The sequence below is a fragment of the Misgurnus anguillicaudatus genome, chromosome 18 (assembly GCF_027580225.2).
Source record: "Misgurnus anguillicaudatus chromosome 18, ASM2758022v2, whole genome shotgun sequence".
NCBI lineage: Eukaryota > Metazoa > Chordata > Actinopteri > Cypriniformes > Cobitidae > Misgurnus > Misgurnus anguillicaudatus.
The window spans coordinates 12,840,491-12,862,844 of NC_073354.2; the positions used below are offsets into that span (position 1 = coordinate 12,840,491).

A 22,354-nucleotide genomic window follows, 5' to 3' on the forward strand; every position below is an offset into this window, starting at 1 on the left:
CGAAAAGCATTTTATTCTGTCACCTCTTATCTGCTAGATTTAAGAGCAGCCAAAGCAAAGAGTCGAGAGGTTTCTGTTCCTACTCATATAATGTACTGAATTTCTCAAATGTAATGTACAGTACAAGCAATACAATACAAGGATCCTTATTGAAAATGTTGTGCAGTATTTCCTCCATCTCTCTTCCTCTTGATATCTCTGTAAATCTGTCCGTCTCCCTGTCTGTATTCCCAGGCTGAGCCGGTGATCCTCGACCTCCGTGACCTTTTCCAGTTGATTTATGAGATTAAGCAGAGGGAAGAGATCGAGAAAAAGGCTCAGAAGGACAAGCAGTGCGAACAAGCCGTTTATCAGGTAACACGCTCGCACAAAACCTTCACACTCGGATAAACACGAAATCCCAAAGAGAACATATGATTTCTAATACGCCTCTATTGCGCAGTCATAAATATACCGGCATTCACGTCAGCAGGTGAGCAAGAGTTGTATATACCATGAACAACAACAATAGTGATGAAATATACAATACAAAAGCATGAAAATTAGGCGTTTTTTAGCAGTAACAACATAAACAACCGGCTTTCGTGGTCAACACGTAACTTCCGGTAAACTCTGCTAAGAATCAATAACAACAAAGTCATTTTAAAGTAGTTTAGTTATATAACAAGCAAAATAAACCAAAAGTAAAGTTTCAATCAGACGCATAATTGCTTCACCCATGTGCATCCGATGAAACCGTCTATAGAAAAAAAAGTCGGATCTGAGACAGGGCTAGTTATTATTTATCTCAGCGAATAACATGATTCAATTCATACAATGCGCAAGGTTTTTCTCCCTTGTACAATTTTCATGTGCCGCATTGTACAATGTAACTCAGAGAGATTTTAAATAAATCTCTAAATAAATGTTTAGTTAGCAGTGTTTTACCTGGAAAAGTCTGTAAATGAACGACATTCGTAAAATTAGGTTATTTTCATTGTATGGTATGTATGAATATCGTAGACAATGCAAATATTAACATTGTGACCCAAAATTTTGAATACATCTGCTCTAAAAATTTCAGATACCCTCGCGAGATTAATTCTAAAAGGAATTAAAAGTTGTTAAAAGACCTAAGAAACATTTCCAGTTTGTGTCTTTCTGGTGAAAATCAGAAGTGTCCATAGACCATGAAAGGCTGATATTACCCACAACTCACGCGAGAGGGCGAAGTTGAGCTGCACTAAAGATAATTAACAAATTAATTAAATGATCCGTCACTGAATCAATACATTTTAATTATACAGTAAACATTGCATGACAAATAATGAATAAAGAAAGGCTTAAATGCAAAGTTGAGTTGATGTTTGTGATGTTTCTTATGAAACACAGCATCATCACTAGCATTTTGCATTAAAATGTCCCAGTGTGTGCATACTCTTTTGGTCTGCACTCAAAAATATCTACTTTCCCAACACATATATATAAAATACATAGTTTACTATTAGGGCATAGTATAAGTATGCAAATCGGCATGCAGGTCTCTCTCTCTCTCTCTCTCTTTAATCTGTAAGAAGATTTCCCTTATGCATCTTTCTGAATCGAATTTAAAAATGTGCTTTACCTCTGTGTATTTAAACATATGAGAAAATCTCCTCCTTTGTTTCCTTCCCTCTCTTCCTGCTTTCTGCCAATCACCCGCTTTGTGCACTCCTTCCTGCAGACCATTCTGGAGGAAGACGTGGAAGACCCCGTGTATCAGGTAACGCATTGCATCAAACCGTTAATCATTGTGTCTGCTTGAACGAGCGCTGTCAAATTAGTCTGTCTCGCACTGTCAAAATAAACCGAGCTCCCTACCCAATAATGTGCGTTTAATCTCATTTACAGAAATAGATAATTCCACTCCATTTTCTCTGCTCTTTCGTCACTCCTCCTGTATTAATAGGGCCTGTTATTGCATCATTTGTATGTATAAATAAACAGTTAAACAGTAAATCCTTGCTGTACTGGATTGTTAACTTTTCATAAATCGGGTATGTTTGTGAAAAACTGGCATGCTGTCCCGGGAGCCTGCGTAATTTTGTACTGAAAACAGACAGCTTTAACACATCCCATCTGGGCTGCGTGTGTGTGTGTGTTTGTTTACGTGCCTTGCATTGCCTTTTTATGTTGTCCAGTGTGTGCCATACAGCAAATTTTAGATGTTACTTTTTACAGTACATACAGTATTTAATGTACCTGTAATAAGAGTATGCTTCATCGGATAAATCTGACATATGTCTAATTCTTGAATGTATGGACCAGATCTAATTTAATAATGTGGCGTACCCAACATATAGACTCTCAAAGGGGCAAAAGCTGTCACTGGGCCGATACCTTTTCAAAAATCTACCTAAAGGGTGGATATTAGTACCCTAAATGTATATACATTTCAATACCTTTTAAAAAGGTATGGTCCCAGTGACAGCTTTTGTACTTTTTCTCTGAGACTGTAGCAGTAAGACGCTAGTATGCTTTTGAATATCAAGACTGGATGTCCATTTGTCATTGTACAAAGTAATGGAGAAATGAGAAGTGGCGGCTCGTGACTGCTTCTCCGAGGGGCGGGAATTCAAAATATGTGTTCGGAGTGTCATGTGTGTTGCTCGTGTTTTCAAAATATGTGTTTGTTGCGTCATGTAAACCATGTGCATCACATGTCTTGTCAAAATAAGTGCCTGGTGCACACGCGTCAAAACCGTTTATGGTAAAAGAGACGCTCAAGTTCACAAAATACACGCAAGACACTCCCTTAACACTAAACTCTGATTACGCATGGGATTATGCGAGTATTTGGCAAATGCGAGCATCTCTTTTATCATAAACACTTTATCCTGCATTTACAACAACCGCGTTTCAGGCGTCAAAATCGCGTCTAACGCGCCTAGTTTGCCGCTTGAACAGTTTGAATGCATTCGCGCATGTAGAGCGGAGTAGAGGCGAAAACGCGTCTTCACATTGACTAAACATTGAAATCACTCGCGTTTCACGCCTCTACCACGATTGGTGTAATGGTGCGTTTCAGGCGTCCAAATCGCGTCTACTGCGCCTAGTTTGCCGCTTGAACATTTTGAATGCATTCGCGCGTGTAGAGTGGAGTAGACGCGTGGAAAAAGCAAGCATTTGATGCGCGTCAGAGGCAAAATCAGTTTCTTATGGGAGGGGCAAGTGCTACGCTGTTGTCTGTTTTGCATGATGACTGATGTTGATTGTGCATTTATCAAGAGAATTACCAGTTTGTATTTGTTAACCTTACTATGGGGGAAAATAAACGGCGCGGGTCAATAAACATCACGTGACTCAAAAGTAAAATGTGTATTACAACTTATCAGGTTGCCCGATGTCCTCACTGACACTTTTCCAAGCGAGGTCCCTTTTATTCCTGTCTCTATAGAAATAAGAACTTGTGTCGTATAGCTCCGGTTGACTGCTCACGGACAATATCAAGCGTTCCTTCAGGTTGAATGAATGACTTCGGGCGGGGCTGCCTCCACAGCAGCAAGCAGGCTCCTGATTGGTTAACGCGGCGCGAAATTTCCACCGAAGTTCAAATTTTTCAACTCAGGCGTCAGCCAGCAATTCGCGTCAAACACAAAAAGCAACATTTGCGCGTACCGCACACAAAGCTCAATTTGCGCCTTTCGCGTCAGCTAGACGCCCGAATGAGGCGGAAAAGTGTCTTTCGCGTTGCGTCAAACGCCTCATCCGCGCAGCGGGACCTCCAAACACACGTCAACGCTTCTTCACATTGACTTAACATTGAAATCATTCGTGCTTCACGCCTCTACCGCGGTTGGTGTAAACGCAGCAGTAAAGGTGTCTGCAGCAGGCACTTATTTTGACAAGACACGTGATGCACATAGGTTCACTTGACGCGCCGAACGCATATTTTGAAATTACGAACCACACACATGACAAGCTACATACATGTTGTGACAAACTTCGCATCGAGCGCCCTCGAAAAAAGAAGTCACCGCCCACCACTATGTACACACCATGCTTAAGAATGAATCATTATTTGTTGTGTAGTGTTAAACGGATAACCAGTATAAGTTTGCTGTTTAGAGGACTAGAGAGGAAAAGAATTAGCCAAAGGCTGGAACTGTGGCACAGAATGAATAACCCAGTAGTAAAGGGGACCAGTGGTAAATGACCAAAGCTGTTAGTTTAAATGTCACCAAAATTTGATATAATTGTGCCATTAGCATTAATGTGATCTAGAATAGAGAGGAATTAGCGATTAGCTTGAATGCTGCATGCCAAAAAAATCTTGTCTCTGTGTGGTTCCTGCATTATGGGGGAATATATTGCAAAATGTGGGGGTGAATGGGTCTATAAACAGTCCCTGTACTCAGCGGCAAGCTTCCAACACAGGGATAGTTTTGCTAGCAATGCTATCTGAATATGCCATAAAAATCCAGCCAAAGCTGGTTTATCTTCCAGTCTTTGCCAAGCTGGTCCTGAAAACCTAGCAAAACCAACTTGCTTTCTCTTTAAGATGGTTTCCCCCCAGATTAACATGCCTTATTAAAAAACATGAAGCGCTTTGTTTTGGACTGTGATTTATTCCTCCCTAATGTTGTAAAATTTATACCATCGCCCTTTTAGCAGGAACCGAAATTGAGTTATAATTCAAGAGAAATAATGCCAATAATGCAATTTTAAAGGCAGGAATCAAGTTGAATATATGCATGAGACGTGGATCAACAATTCTGCCTCCATAGATGGTTTTTTAGTTGCTATTATGGTTGTAAGCTGTCATGAATATAGAGAGTGAATCTTCTCTGCATTAAAACTGTGGCAGTTGTAGTAGTACTCAGGGATCTGGCTGCTATCCGCGGTCACTGCTTTGCTCTCGGCCCGAGACCAAATTTGATTCTGTGTGATCAATCAGTCTCTTTCCTTGTCTCTTTTCTTCTCCCTGTCCGCTTTTTACCTTTGCCTTTTTATCTTCCTCTGCTGCCGATGTTGTAGTACATTGTATTTGAGGCGGGACACGAGCCCATCCGTGACCAATCAGAGGAGAGCATATATCAGGTACACAACCAAATCCCTCCCTTGTGTTCTTAATAATGTTGCCTTGTAACTTATACTAGTTTTAATTTATTAAATAATTTATTAAAGTTTCCGCGCATAACATCAATTTAGTTCCTTGGTGAGATTTAAAACGTACCTGAAACAGAAATAGAAATAAGATAGTTAAGCAAATGTGAAACTATTTTATGTGAATGTGCATGCATATATTTAAACGATTTAAAATGTCCACACAAAAGTCCCCTCATCCACTCGACCAAAACCGGGCTTAAATAAATCTCTATTCTTCTTTAAATAACACTTTGTTATTATAATTCTTACTCTTTCTGTTTCTTTCCTTCTTTGTTGATTGTCTTTTATGTATCTCTCAATAAAAAAATAGAATAAAAAAACAGATTTTGATGGTACAGCGACTGACAGCTCTGCTGTGTTGCCGTCAGAGTCCCACCTGTGAATTAAAACAGGGCTATGCCAAGCCACACTAATTCAGCGTGACGGCCCTTTCAAAGATTTACACCCAGCAATGTCTCGCTCTCCGAACGCCATGGCCATGACAACAGCAGGTGTTGTATCCTCAGGTGCAGCTTTGTTTTGTCACCTGTGGCTCGAGTCGACAAAGAGACACTGAAAAGCAAAACAATAAACACATCAACTTAACACCACCAGGGAACGAATTATACCCCCCAACCATTCAGACGCATACAACAGCTCTTGAGCGTTAACCTGACACTTCACAAACTTTTTCACTTGGTGACATCAGGACCGACATTGCAAACACAGGAGCATGAAAGAGACATCTGCTCGCTGTCACATCATTAACATCCAGATCCTTGAAACACTGTATACTGTATCCATATTAAACAAATAAAAAGATTGACTGAATCACATCAACATCAGTAGGGCTACACGGCGTATTGAAAAGGTATGTTTATAACAGTATGTGTGATATCCACATCGCAGAGAGTACAATAACTTACATTAATTTATCTGAAGGTGTCTTAAATAGGTGTCTTAAATAGGTCTTATACTTTAATACTATTGGCTAGATCGCGGGCACAAAGGTAAACCTAGCGGCTCAAAGCAGAGAGCGTAAAATAACGCAGAAGTAGAGACGAGCAAGGAAAACTATGGTGACAAATACGATCAGAATAATATGTATTACCTGTTTATTTCAGTATGATAATTACATATCTAAATGATAAAAAAAGCTTTTCTCTAGGGAAAACTTCCACAAAATATCGTTATCGCAAATTTCAGCAGCAGAATCGCACACTGCATAGTTTAGCAATACCGTGCACAGTGTTGGGGAAAGTTACTTAATTACAATATTACAATATTAAGTTACTCATCAAAAAAGTAACTAATTGCGTTACTTAGTTACTTTTCAGGGAAAGTAATGCTTGCGTTACTTTTAAGTTACTTTTGCGTTACTTTTTCTTACTTGGCTGAGGCTTGATCTCTTTCAGGCCTTGCAGGTGTTTTTTATGACTGAGAAGTTCTGCATTCAGAAATTGCATATTTTCCATCGCAAAAATGTCGAGCTCTGGCCTGCCATCTCCATTTCTGATTCAAACTGTTTCCGCTAAAGCGCGCACACATAAGAGTGCGTAATTCTACATTACATTTTAAAAAAAGTAACTCAAATATTAATGTGTACATTTATAAAGTAATGCGTTATTTTACTCGTTACTTCAGAAAAGTAATATTATTACGTAATGCACGTTAATTGTAATGCGTAACCCCCAACACTAATTGTGCAGCACCAAAAATTGCAAGGCTAACACTGTCGATCAAAATCAACCTTGACCACCAGCACGCCCCTGGGGTCCTGAGTAAGGTTTGGACTGATTCGGTGGTTCGGTATGATTTAGTGTGATGGTGTGATTGAAACGAATGTTACCAAGGGGAAACTCTCAGTAGTCTAGCTTAAGGAAATGCTCCGCTGTGAGACTAAGCATCAGGTCTCTCCTCTGCCCTTTCTCCAAATGAAAGCGTAAGAATGATTAATCATTGCTGTTTCTGTGTGATCTTTAAATAAAAGAAATGAAAAGATCACTTCAAGTGTGCGATCAAATAAAAACACAGCAGCAATCAGTCTCTTAGAAAAGGGAAATTAAGAACAATGGCAAATTAGAGAGAAAAGATGTGACAAAAACAGACAACGAAAGAAAAGGCATCTTCGATCACAGTATAATTTGTGGAGGGGAAATGCACAATGGAACCCAGCGACTGAGAAATAAAAAAAATAAAAAATAAAATAAATAAATAAAATAAAATAAAATAAAATAAAATAAAATAAAATAAAATAAAATAAAATACAATAAAATAAATTAAATTAAATTAAATTAAATTAAATTAAATTAAATTAAATTAAATTAAATTAACAGTAAAACTAAATGAAATTCCTAATAATATTAATAAAATTATAGCATGCAAAATAAATGCATTTTTTCTTACGCCAAATTTATGTTAATATATTATCTGTATGTCTACATTTTTATATTAGCACTATAATTTGCGCTTTGGTATCAATACTTACAACAAACAGCAGATTGTACACATATATTTTATTGAGTATCTCCAGGAAACCTTTGCATTCTTTCACTTGTAACATCTACTGATGAAATCTGAACTACTGGTAACCTTGTCATGTCAACTGTGTATTCGGCTGGGCTCGCTGTCCACACTAGGTCCCCACCAGCCAACAAAAGGAGGGAGTTTATGACGTCCCAAAGCGACATCCAGTGAGTGGACCTGTGTGTGTTTGTGTGTTCATTGTGACTGTTCTTGGCCTCTTTATTGCAAGTCTTAAAACACCAAACATCAAGCATGTCCTTTTCTTTGTCTTAACGTCTCGTGTGGGGTACAACGGCACCCGTTCGCTGGCTTTTAAAAAATTTCAATGCTATTTGTTTGTTTTTGCCTGTTTGCATATATGTGTGTTTTGTGGCTTGATGGCTGATCATTTACTTTGTGAGAATCTAGCGGGTTGTTTGTGGTGTCACATGATTGGTTGATTTTGCATGTTGTGCGCTTGCCTTCACATCATGATACGGGCAGCTGGTACATTCATGGTGGAATTGCCTTGTGGACCTCAAGTGAATTCCAGACTATGAATATGACTGAATCATGCATGATCTACAGTAATAAACCAACTGGCTGTGTTGTTTTATGTGCTGATGGATAAGCCGTTTAAATGAGAGATAGCAAACATTCATTTGAATTTTGGAAGTCATTCAAAACTGGCTACAAAAACGTTTATATCAAGAAATTATTTAGGACAAATCTGTTAAATTAGAGGCATTCACATACATTCGGAATAATAAAACATGGCTATGCAACGCTATCTCATGGCGATTCGTATTTACACGTACAACCACATTTGTATACTTTTTTACGATTTGCCTTGACCCCTGTGACGTTGGGGTTAGGGGCGGGGTTTCGTTATTGTTTTTTCATGATAATCATTTGTCTTTGTGAGATCAGGCTGGGCCATTGCAAAAAATATGACATCAAAATTTGATAGTGAATTTGTTATCTCTCTTTAAATGGTGGACGCCGGCTGGTTGACCTCGACATTTATGTTTTTATATAAAAGGTGGCTGATTTCTTCATATATATATTCATGCGGTCTGTGCCTCTCTTGTGTTATAGCTGCTCTGTTCATTCAGTTTTAGCTCAGTTAAATGTCTTAACATAACCTCACCCACAACATCCTATAGTATTTATACCCTGTCTCCAGTAATGTCCTTCTTAATCTGGAGCTTAATTCTATCCTCAGTTCAATACAATCCTAAATGTTTGATTGTTTAGGTCTCACCAGACCTGAAAAACAATATTTCAGCTCGGATATATTTTCCCAGCCTTCACATCACCCTGTGCTACTGTCTGGCATCCCTCGTTCATCATGTTTTCAAACACCTACTCACTCTTTTCTCTCGTTCTATCTCATACGTTTTCAGTCTTCTTTCTCTGTCCTGTTCAATCTAAAATCGTGTGGCCTCTTGATCCTCTTCCCTTGCTTTTTCATTCCTGTAAAATCTGCACAGCTGCAACCCATAAAATAACTCTTTTAGCTTCACTGAATTGGCTTTAGAACCGTTAAGCTGTAAATCTGGTTTATGTTGTACGTCTCCGGGAGTTCTCTGCTGGTGCCATTTTAGATTCTTTCTAAATTGCACTTTTGGATTCATTGATTTTTTTCCCCTCTCATTGAAGCATATTTAATAAACAACTGCGCCACTTTTGTGGGCAGTAAACATCCACAATCTAGTTTGACCAGGTGTTACCTGTGCTGTTATATAGCACTGCATGCTGGATCCTTAAATGGGTAAGTTCACTCAATAATGATAATTACTTCATGATTTACTCACCCCCAAGCCATCCTCAATATCTATGATTATCTTTTTTAGTCAAACACAATCAGAGTCATATAAGAAAATGTCCTGGCTGTTCCAAGCTTTATAATGGAAGTAAATGGTGCTTCTGATTTGAAACAGCAAAAAACTCCATGCATCCTTCACAGAAGGTTAAAAGAGGCCTTTTGAGGGCAATCAATGCGATTTTGTAAGAAAAATATTAATATTTAAAACTTTACAAATTAAAATAACTAGCTGATAAAACCAACACACGTATTCAAGAAAGAGTGCGTTTCCAGCGTATGATAAACATACGAAATGTAGTTGCAAACGTAGAACTATCCCTTTAAAGGGGACATTTCACAAGGGGACTTTTTAAGATGTAAAATAAATCTTTCATGTCCCCAGACTACGTATGTGAAGATTTAGCGTAAAATATCATATGGATAATTTATTATATCAAGTTAAAATTGACACTTTGTAGGTGTGAGCAAAAACGTGCTGTTTTCGGGTGTGTAATTTAAAGCAACACCAAAGATTTTTTTACCTTAAAATTAGGGCTGCAACGATTCGTCGACGGACAAAAATCGATAATAGAAATAGTCGACAATGAATATCATTGTCGACGTTGTCGCCAGACATGAGTCGCACATGCGCATTAGCTTCTCTGCTCAGCGATAACACACAGAAATGGCAGCGTCCAACGCAGCAGATGCGCGTACCAAAACATCTGAGGTTTGGGAGCATTTTAGCCTGGATACGGCGAATAAAAAGATTACCTGCATGGTTTTCAAAGCAGTCTTTGCATTTCACGGCAGCACCTCGGTCAAGCACGAACATTTAAAGAGAAAGCACGTCGGACAGTTGAATTAAACAGAGTTTGACTCGCCTCGGTAAGATTTAAATAACATGGAAGCCAATACGTTTTGTTTTGGATGTACAAACTGTTTTTTTTATTTTTCAGAAATCTCGTTTTTTGGTTGTGCATTCAAATGAATATCAATTCAACTGCAATTAGTTTGTTTTGATTTAAACCTTCAAAACTTAAAAGATACAGCATATATTTATTTATATATATAAATATTAGGGCTGTCAAAATAAACGCGTTAACGCAAATTCATTTTAATGGCACTAATTTTATTAACGCGCGATTAACGCAACACGCAATTTCTGTTTGACCCACAGCTGGATGACTTGAGAAGCAGCAAGTAACCGGCGCTGTCTGAGTCGGAGCTTTTCATAAAAATAAGAACATTAACCTCTCGTCTAGCGAATTCAATGCTCTAAATGGTCATTAAACATCTAAAATTATCTTTATCTGCACGTTTCCTGAGAGGTGTACCGTCTCAAATCCATATAAAGCAAAGATGCGTCTTCTTTCACTTTTTAGTTTCGTTTTTAAAGCATTCAGAAATGATAGAAAATAGACTGCAGGACTTACTTGATGTTAAAATAATTATTAAGAGAGATAAAGGTCGGGACCTGATTGATGCTAAAAGAGTTATTAAGAGTGACAAGGCTCAAAAGCGATGTCTGACGCAGACGTCTGAAGCGCATGCACACAAACATGCGAGTGCGCGACCCTGATATATATAGACATCTAACACTAAATTACAGTTTTAAAAATATCTGTTTTGACAAGAATTCACGCAGGTATGACCTATAATCTGTTATATCTGAAGTGAATGTTTGGTTAACTGTTAAGGAAAAGTATCTGTTGTGTCATTATATTAAACCCTTGCATTAGCCTACAGTATCTTAAAGCAGTCTGTCTCAATGTCAAAATTAAACAATAAAAGAAAAACATATATGTAACATATATTGATATTGTTTTTGCTCTGCGTAAACAGGTGTAGTTATGTCATGCTTTATCAGATTCCAACAATTGTTCCAATGGTTTTGAAGTTTCTTAATAGAGAATGTTAAAATAATTTGCTCATCCCAACTCAATTTGCCAGCACAGGTCACAAATGATGCAGCAGCAAACAGAAATGGAGAAAGAACAAGGTCTTCTAAAGGGAAAATCATGTATAAAACTATGGCTGATGGTTCTGTTGAAAATGTAAACAGGCTGTTGTAGACATACATTTTCATGTAGCATATATATTGACCAAATCCATGCTGATTAGAGCATTAAAAACTTGAAAAGTGTTACATTTAGGTAAATTTAGAACAGATAAAAATAATTTATTGACAGCCCTAATAAATAAAATAGCTGAAATACATAACTTCGTTTTGGTAAAATCATAGTAGCTGCAATTATTAAAAATGTAAAACTTGTTTTCATTAAATGTAAAAAATGTTCATTGAACTACCCCCTTCTTTCTTGTTTACTATCATTTTCCACAGAATTAAAGCAATCTCATGCTTAATTTTAGAAAAAAATAATTATTATTCGATTAGTCGACTAATCGTTTCAATAGTCGGTGACTAGTCGACTATTAAAATAGTCGTTAGTTGCAGCCCTACTTAAAATACGTTTCCAAAAAAGTCGAAAAAAACTCGAAACAGGGTGAACAGCACTTTCACATTCGCTTTGCAGCCCTCTATCGGCCAAAACCGCACTAAAGAAGTTTTCCAACCGTCCTGTAGTTCGAGTGAAAACTACAAAAATTTGCTTTACGGCAGACCTACAATCCAATCAGAGCCAGCTATGCTGCAGTATTTATGACAATGGTAATGGACAATTACGCTTCTAACCTGTAGGGGGAGCAAAGAGCAAAAACTCTTTAGTGTTGCTTTAAAATGCAAATGAATTGATCGCCACTAAATGGCAGGATAGTGCAGATTAAGGGGTGGTATTATCCCATTCTGACATCACAAGGGGAGCCAATTTGATGACCTATTTTTTCACATGCTTTCAGAGATTGCTTTACCAAAACTAAGTTACTGTGTTGATCTTTTTTACATTTTATAGCTTGATAGAAGCACTGGGGACCCAATTACAGCACTTAAACATGAAAAAAGTCAGATTTTCATGATATGTCCCCTTTAAGTCACTGTTATTCTTTTCAGCACACAAATGCTTCATTTTTTAAAAAAGAATTAAGGTCATTACTGATGCAGCACCTAATTGCTTGTTGCCAGATTGTGATAGTCTGATGCAATTCAGTAGCTCTCAGAACCAGTCTGCAAAATGAAAAATTACATTGCACAATTAGGGGTGGTTTCGGAGACAGGAATTAGACTAGTCCTAGACTAAAATAAATAAAAAGAGCTCTCCAAACTGAAAAAAACTTGACATATCTTAAAATACATCATTCCCCTTTGTCTTGTCTCAAAATGCACACAACTAATGATTTTAGTAAGGCATGTTTGTTAAACCTAGTTACTGTATATTCCCTAATTAAACTAAGGCCTAGTCCTGGCTTAAAATAATCCTTGTCCGGGAAACCACCCCATAATGATTTACATAATCTTTTTCTTCAAAGGAACCTACCAGTTCATTCTAAAGCCACTTACAGTCCATTAAAGGAAAAGTTCACCTAAAAATGGAAATTCTGTCATCATTTACTCTCATGTTGTTCTAAACCTGTATTGGTTTCTTTATTCAGTTGAACACAAAGAAGATAATTTGATAAATAATGTTAGACACACAGTTTACAGTACCCATTGACTTTCATAGTATTTGTTTTTCCTACTATGAAAGTCAATGGGAACTGTGTGACATAATTTGTCCAAGTGTCTTCTTTGTGTTCGGCGGGGTGGGGAAACTCATACAGGTAAAGAGTAAGTAAATAATTTCAGATTTTTTTTTTTTTTGAGAACTATCCCTTTAAAATTATATCTTGTTTTTATTAATAAGTGTTGCCTGAGAATCAAACCAATGATCTTTGCACTGCTAATGCAGTGATCCAACGATTGAGGTACAGCAGACAACCTTGAATATTTTTTTTTCTGTTTTCTTTCCACCCCTTCAACTCTCCATGTTTATAGCTGTGGCTCTCTTGTGGTCTGATGCCTGTGATTATATGATCAATCAGAGCAAAAGCCATTCAAACCTAGGCCTTAATGAAATGGGCAGCACTTTAAGAGCTAGAGGAACATTGTGGAGATGATTATTTTCTCCTTGGGAACGGTTAATTGATTGTCGGTTGTGATGAAGGCTGATGGATTGTGGGAAAATAAGTGAAAAAGCATGCAGAGAGAATACAGTTAAAGCAGATTTACATTGATCTGTCAAACAGCGATGACACATTGTAAGTTGGCTGATGGATATAATGTTGGGAATCATAACTGTTGTGTTCACACTGCACTAACAAACACCAACAAATTCACACAGTGTGGATACACCAACATATATGAAGAGTTTGGTTCCGAAACGCAATAAATCCATTTGGACTATTTTGGGTAAAATGTGTTTTCAATACCAAGATGAAAACCACTTTTATCTGTTACAAACTTTCACATAGCATCTTTAAGTTATAAAAACAACATAAAAAATTCTAATCCATAATTTGATTTTCAAAGATTTATTATAAAAACAGATTATTTTTTCCGCAATTTTTTTTTCTTCAAAATTCTATAAATCTATTGAATCAATATATAAATGTGCATTCATTTTTGCCATGTTATATTCATTTAGTTGACTAGTGCTATACACTGATTAAAAAAATAAACATTAATGGCATTAATCAAAACACTTACTTTGTCATATTAATAACACTGTTATTGCTGCTGTCATCCTTGATACGTCGCCACTGAACATTTTGACAGCAATCAGCTATAAAATGTTTTGGTCCTGCTCAAATGTGTTAGCATGACAGAAGCTTGATGCTGTCATGTGAAAACAAGCAACAGCCAGCATTTTTCCTTCGCCCGAGTGCCTCTCATGTAAATTTTTAGATTTTGATGGCTTACGTTTTTTCCCCGTCACAGAAAACCACCACAGGTTTAGCAATGCCATTAAAAGTTTTTTTTTTTTTTTTTGATCACAAAGTACAAAGTAAATGATGAAAACTAGGATTCTGTGTGTATTTAAAGTGCCGACATTGTTGTTTACAATGCATGGAATGGTGCGCTGTGATTGGTTGAGCGTATTTATTGCATTCTGCAGAGAAGGAGGACTGTCGCGTTTTGGGGAAAAAGGGAGAAAAGGTGACAGAAAAACATGACGCATATCGGATTTTGCGTAAAATGAAGAATTACATTTTTAATAATGATGACCAGATACAATACTGATTTTGGCGGTAACTAATTTTTTTTAAATGGCGTTTATCGTGTTTTGGAACCAAACTCTTCATATATTATTGATGCACTGATATATCAGCCTATAATCTGTATCGGCAGATAAAAGCAACCTTTTCCCACTATCGGACATCGGGCGATTGTTTAAAAACAGCCGATGATCATGGCAGATCCAGGAAATATATTTCCAGGAAATCGAAATGGGCAGAAAAACACACCAGAACGCATGCTGTCTAATAATTTGGAATTAGATGACAATGACAACAGAATTGTACTTTTTAATGCTCTGCACTTTTAGGATTTCACAAAATAAGAATTTGAAACAAGGAGTAAAAATCAAAACTATCGTTACCTGTATTTATTAGTATTGGATTATATTATTCTAAGTATTGAATATCGGTATAGGCACAGAAAACTTTGCATTGGTGCATCCCTAATATATAATATAATTCTAATATAACACCAATCAATATCAACATGGGTTTTACACTATTTGAGTTTGTAGGATCAGATAAGCTTTTACAATAATATTTACCTTCTGCACTGTACTAAATGTTGCCATGGCAACTGTCCACTTACAGATTGGCATCATATGACTTATAGTTTTTCAGTAGGAGAGGCAGCTTGTTATAATAACAGATAAAGAGGTGGTTATCAGTACACATGATACCGATCAGTAATAAGGTGTCAGTCGCATGCAGGACGCTTTGACGGACACAGTTCATCTCTATGGGACCAGCTGTCATCTTTCCCATTATCCTCAATGGTGAACCCCAAGGGTGCGTAACGAGATTGATTTGATGGCATCTCGTGGGCTGGTAATATTACTGCCATTTAATTCAGCTATTGGGCCCAGTAAAGAATGGCAGACTCAGTTCACTGACCTTCAAAATCAAAATGAGGTGACGGCAGCACATTTGATAGAAACACACCAAAAAAATTCCCCCCAGTCATTTGTGATTAACACATTGTTACATAAATAGTTACACACTGTATGGTAATCAACCCGAAGCGCAGATTTCAATTGTTTATTAAATCTCACATGAATAAAAAAATAATAATATTAATTACCCACACAGATAAATTGTTTATGATGAAAATGGGAAACTAATCATGCAGATCCAGAAGTGAAGAAAACTATATACAACCCAAATCCTTGTTGATGTTTAATGAACTTTCTCTTTCCGTCACTTTGTCCCTGCATTTTTCTTTCTTACTTTCTTTCACATTTGTTCATACATTCATACACACAGCATTAGCATATATAAAATGTCACTTGCAGCGGCTTGTTCCTGCTTATCTCCCTCAGACGACTTTTGTTTAATTGCTTCTGTGTCTGAAACATTATTTCATTCTCAAAGCTAATCTCTAACACAGTATGGCAAGCTTTAACTCAGAGAGGCTTTCAGACTTAACCATCTCAAGCGTCACCTGCTTTGGGAACCTGAGCCACTGACCTAGAGTCAGTTTTTACTTTATTGATTGCATGTGATGCATATCTGTGTTTGTATTTGTATGCATTGTTTCAGATGTTGTGTTTACTTTGTCTGTGTCTTTAAATGTGTCTCAAATTGTTAGCTGGAGTGGTTTCAAGATAACTTGGCATAAACTTGGCACACAAATTGTAACAATTAGCCTTTGATAAATTGGATGATTTACATGGACAAACAACTTCAGGTTGTTTTGAATAATGTAATATCCAATTTCGTAAACTTACCCGGCTAACCAAGCCATATTTTGTATACAGTTTTTCATCTCAATTTCATGTCCAATCATCTTCTCCCTCCTTGTTTTGCTTTTTATAAGCACAAAAATAAGATAGGAGCAGCTGTTGTTCATGGTCTCTTGCTCTTCCCATGTTATCTCACAGGATGCCCATACGAGCGCATTATTTTCCCATTAAAGCCTGCTGGCAGCTGGTTAAAAATCATTTTTGTTTGATTTCTTCTTTCACCAATTACAGCGTTAGGGGCTATGGGGTGAGATGTCAGTAAGAGAAGACAAATACAGTTGTTATTAAGCTGTGTTTGGTACCGAACTGTTGAGCTTATGAGAGATCATATGGTAACACGCAGAGGCCATGAACAGATAAGGTTGGAGGTTATGTAGGTGTAACCTCACCTGCACAGGTAAAGTTCAATCCATCCCATCTAATCCAACTTCATCATACCTTGACAATTATCATTTCATTATTCCAATCCCAGCTGTGTGTGTTTTTGTGTTTAAATCTCATCTCATCTGTCATCTAACATCATATTGTCATTGCAGAACAAACATAATGAACAGATTGATCTTATGGAACTAGACACTGATCTCTTGCTGGTCACCAAGGTAAGGTGGACAATGATTGGCCGAAATTGTGTACACCCGTCCTTGACCTTCCCATGATGCTCCAAGCAGTCATTTCTTTTTTTAAAGGCTTAAAACTAATGTATATTCCAGTATCTATCAACTAATCTTTCTAACAAAGTATCAGTTTATAATATACGTTTAGTCGGTACGTTTACATGACAACTTCGTATTTACATAAAACTTCTATTTCTAGTACAAAGTTGTTAAAATATTCTCAGTTCTTACAGGCCCTGTACACACTGCAAAGTTTAGGAAGTGACAACCGCATTTAAATGCGGGAGTGAATCCCCTAAATGATCGTTCCCTGTGTGTAAGGAACAAGACTCACTCCCAAAAATGCGACAGTGAAATTTACTGTCTAAAGTTGGAAGTATAATTCCATATGGTAACACTTTACTTGAAGGGGTGTTCATAAGACTGACATGACATGTGTCATGAACACGAAGGAGATTTTATGACAAATGTCATTAAGTGTAATTTGTTCAAATATGTCATTTTAGTGCTAAGATGACATTATTTGAAATGTCTTTTTTATGACAACTTTATGACATAAACCAATACATCATACAGTAACTTGTCATAAATCTGTCATAAACATGACATAGCAGAATAATTATCAAACTTAAGAAACTACCTAGCTGTGTGGGTTAGCATTACATTAAACTGTCATTTAAATGCCATTAAAGGACAAGTTCGGTATTTTACACTTAAAGCCCTGTTTTCAAATTGTTTATGATGAAATAGAACGGACTGAATATTGACTGAAATTTCGACATATGATGCTGGCCCAAGAATTTTCGGGTGTTTGATTTATCACCTCCCACCTCTACAATGGTTGTATAGGTGCACTGGGACAATCCTTCCTAAAATGCATTAAACTTTCGTTTACAAAGACGTGAAACTCAGCGAGTGGTCAGGGGTGTTCACTGATATGCTCACACAAAAATCGCTGCAAAAGATGCTTTCCAACAGGTGTTTTAGCATTCGTTGGTAAACGTGTGGACCTATTTTTCCAAACGCCTCACACCCGTATATTCTTCCGCTGAGAGCTTAAATAATAGACACTCCAGCCCAGTTGGTGGCGCTAATCCGCCTTTGACAATTGCAAGAATACAAACAACGTTTCCAGCGGCGGAGTAATACCGTACCTCACAGCACATCTAATACAAGTCAATGGAGTTGGACAAAACTAGATAAAACCTGTTGGAAAGCATCTTTTGCAGCGATTTTTGTGTAGGCGGGTCGGTGAACACCCCTGACCGCTCGGTGGGTTTCATGTCTCTGTTGATGAGGGTTTGGTGCATTTTGGGAGGGATTGTTCCTGTGCACATATACAGCCATTGTAGAGGTGGGAGGTGAAAGAACAAACACCCAAAAATTCTCGGGCCAGCGTCGTGTGTCGGAATTTCAGTCAAAATTTCTATTTCTTCGTGGGCAGTCTGGGAGCAGGGCTTTGAGTGTGGAATATCGAACTTGTCCTTTAACTCATTCACCGCCATTGACGAGTTATCTCGTCATTTATGAGTTCATATTTAACTAATAAATATGCCTTTCTGGACGAATTTCAAGTGAAAGTGTAATACCGCTTTTATCCACCAGATGGCGCCAAACCGAATGCATCAAAAACGGAAGTTAAAAAAGATTTTAATTATTTATTTTAACTGTCTTTATGTTTGATAGTCATTCTGAGTCTGATCTCTAACATAAATTCCTTTACAAAAACGCAATTTTTTAAGCTTTTTGCTCAAAATGTTGTATTTTTTAAGAGAAATATCCATATTTCAGTGGTTAAATTAAGTAGAAAAAGTAAATATATAATGAAACGTTTTTTCCCCATTTTGTTTGTTTGTTTATTGTTTGTTTGAAAGCAGAGGGTGTGTTCTTTAATTTGATATAATTTGTATGTTTATATATTTATAGAAAATAATTTTTCCTGCAAGGAATTTTGTGAAAATATTGTTAAAATCCCAAAAATGCAGGTGGGCAACTTTTCTCAAAAAGGCTGGCGGTGAATGAGTTAAGGGTTAATTGTTAAGTACCTTAACAAAATTCAACAGAGACATCAAAAGATTATACTCATCTTTATGTATGTGCGCTATATAAAAACTGACAACTAACAGAAGAAAAAAACATAAAAAAAATAATTAATTAATTTAATGTAATTAACTGTTTTTACAGTAATATGGACCCAACACTGCATGGTAACCCATTATTGTACTGTTTTCATTTAATTTTAGATGAATCGGTCTTCAAATATATAATTTTATAAATTTTAATTATTATTATTATTATTATTATTGGATGATTGATTTTATTTGTCTAACACCTGGGGCCTATACCATGAAGCTGGTTTAGTTGGTTAGCCAGCTTTGTTTAGGATTAGTTTGTGCAAATCCTGGGTTTTGGGTACCATGAAAATAGCTTTTACCAACAAGGCCTGCACATTGGCTTGGTTTTGTCAACCTTAAACTAATCCTGTAACCCTGAGTTTGTTTAACCATTTTCATGGTACGGGCCCCTGGAGGAAACTTAAAAAAAACATTATGAACTGAAGAATATTCATGATGCTGTTATTAAACTATTTGATAGAGTATTAACATTTAATGACATTTTAATGACAAATTCAGTTTCTATAACTGGTAAAAAATTGGTCAGTTACTGTATGTTGTCTTGGGAATGTCAAGTTGTCACTACAAGTTATGATCTATTGGTTAATGTTGTCATAACAAAGACATCTCAAACAATGTCATCTTTGCATTTAAAACGACATAATTGAACGAATGACACTTAACGACAGTTTTCGTAAATGTGCATTAAATCTCCTACATGTTCATTAAACGTGTCATGTCATGATTATGAAGGTGTCATGTCAGACACCCCTTTAAGTAAAGTGTTACCTCCCATATTTACGCATATGTGAGGAGTAAGCATACAGTGCACGTGATGCAAATTTCTTCATGAGAATAAACGTTTTTGCTTTTATTAAAGTGGAAAGGGGCTGGTCGCGATATTTCGTTTTTTAGCATTAGGCTTTTTTCTTATTCTTAATGTTTTTCAAATTTTTAGTAGATTACAGAACTTTGTGTGTAAAAAGCACTTAAAGGTGAATTGACAACCGAAATGTAGGTGCAGTGTGTACAGGACCCCGGAAACTGAACATGTAATGTGCATCACCGTATTTACAAGTTTTTATGTTTTTGTAGTTTACGCAGAGATGATAATGCGAATACTTTCAAAACCTTTTTTGTTGTTTCAATTTTTTTGTTGTTTTTGTTAAAAATGGGCCCTTAAAAAGGTATCTAGCTTTAATCGTACTATAAAGTAATGATGGATGCACTAAGGCCCACTCTAGACTTTAGTGAAGTCCCTGCACAGGAAAGTAAATGTCACACTACCTGCTATGAACAGTGCTAAATCCCCAGTCTCCTGCTTTTTACCTATTCCTCTAGTCTCCCCGTGACCTGGAAGTAGTCTACTTACTCACACATGACCTTTCTTTTACACAGTCAAATAGCTTAGCTCTTAAAGATGACCCCAGTCTGACCCATTGAATAGCTCTTTGTGTTTCCATGCCAACTGTGCCATTAATGCTAACCATGGAGCCTTTCTGGCTCGTATGTGACCAGTTGCACAAACTTTCACAGTGGTGTAAAAGGTCACACACATAGTCATGTTATTGCGTGCGCTGTTTGTTTTCCTTAAATTGGTGGAAACAGTAAATGTCAGCATAAGATTAGAGAGGAAATTTGTTCATTTAAATCGCCATTTTAACCCTTTTCAGATGTAGGCGTAAAAAGACCTCTGGTATAAATATAACAAAAGAGCATTTTAAGATGCAGTGTAGAAAAGCTTTTCTGTCGTGCTGCAGTCACTTTGAAAGGTTCAGGAATTGCTCGCCGCTAACACATCACTGATTCATTTTAAGATACCCCCCCCCAAAAAAAAAAAATAGTCACACACAGCGCTCGTAAATGCTTAGAAGCAACCCTGAATAAGTGATAAATCCCATGGAAATTCATTGATTATTTTCATATGTTAGAAATTAGCATGCATAAATGAGAAACAGTATTAACAGCTGAAATGTTTTGTGTAAAAATAAGGATTAAGCTTGTTTCCCAAAAGAGCTGCATAAAGATTTGACAACTAACAGAGTAACAACGTTAAGTTCAGGGAATTCATAATAATAGTTCATTACCGCAATATGGAAAAACATAATTGTTTACAAGCACATTAAAGATTGCAATTCGCATTACAACTCTCAAAACACTTATTTTGTTTTGTCATTTAGGTATTAATATATTACATGTTTTAAAACCTTGCAAACTTTTGCTTCGCAATTAGCTGTAAGTGTTTTCTCAGAGCATCAGATTGACTAACAATTAAGGCTCATTAAGTAACTTCAGTCAAGTACTTATCTAAACATACTATGGATAAACTTCATACTGGAGTACTGAATCGCCCTGTATGCATTTATATTTGCCTATTTATATCACATGACTGGTAAGTACAGTAAAATGTTATAGCATCCCATCCCCATAATCCACCCCATGATTTTGTAAAGAAAGGTGCCACCAGTCTGTGGCAAAGATTAAACTGGCGTTGTGGTAAAGGTTGACATGGAAGTCTAATCTTTATCCTCCTTATCTCCAGAATATCAACCAGTTAGAGCTGTTTGGAGACATGTCCACCCCTCCTGATATCACCTCCCCTTCGGTGAGTGAACACACATGACCGCAGAACATTATGCACTAAGGGTGCATTTGGAGAATATATTATTATTTTGTGCCAAATCTATTTGTTTTTCTTCAAATTGACTTTGCTGACTTTATCAACTTTAAACAACTCATACATCAAGTTTTTTTTATAGAGAATGTCAAAACATTCAGTAACTCATTTTTAAAAATTTGCTCACCCCGACTCATTTTAATCTACCCCAACTGTGTGATTCTCACGAAATCCAGACTTAAAAGGTGTCCGGCATCAGATTTTTTTAAAAGCCATTGAAGCAAATGCACATATAAGATTTTTTTTTTTTGCACATTGAGGTCTGAACGTACTATAAACATTATTTTTAGAGGATTTAAAAAATATTTCCTATAGAATTATTTACATTTTTTAGATATCATTATAAAAAATAATCATTACCGCAACATGATATTACATTAAATATATGCATTTACAAACTCATGTTTCGGTAATGAGAAGTAAAAAGTTGTACTATGACAAACAAAATTTCAACTTTTATCTGGAGGGAAAAAATAAGAACTGCTTACCTGGTAGCCATCTTGACTGTCACAGTCAATTATGTCCCTTCCAACATGTAAATCCTTGATGGCTTAAACAATGATTGAAATTTGTTGCGGAGAATGATAATTTTTCTTGGAACATTTATATTCCTTATT

At 36.6% G+C, this 22,354-nt stretch overlaps 1 protein-coding gene across 1 annotated transcript in view; it reads left to right on the forward strand.

Moving 5' to 3' along the window:
- The window catches only part of dab1a (DAB adaptor protein 1a), a 521,576-nt gene that overhangs the window by 471,919 nt on the left and 27,303 nt on the right, over positions 1-22,354 (forward strand). The window contains 6 exon segments of the mRNA XM_073855881.1: positions 235-354; positions 1,703-1,741; positions 4,996-5,058; positions 7,746-7,799; positions 16,869-16,931; positions 21,603-21,665. Coding sequence (XP_073711982.1) covers positions 235-354; positions 1,703-1,741; positions 4,996-5,058; positions 7,746-7,799; positions 16,869-16,931; positions 21,603-21,665 — 402 coding nt within the window.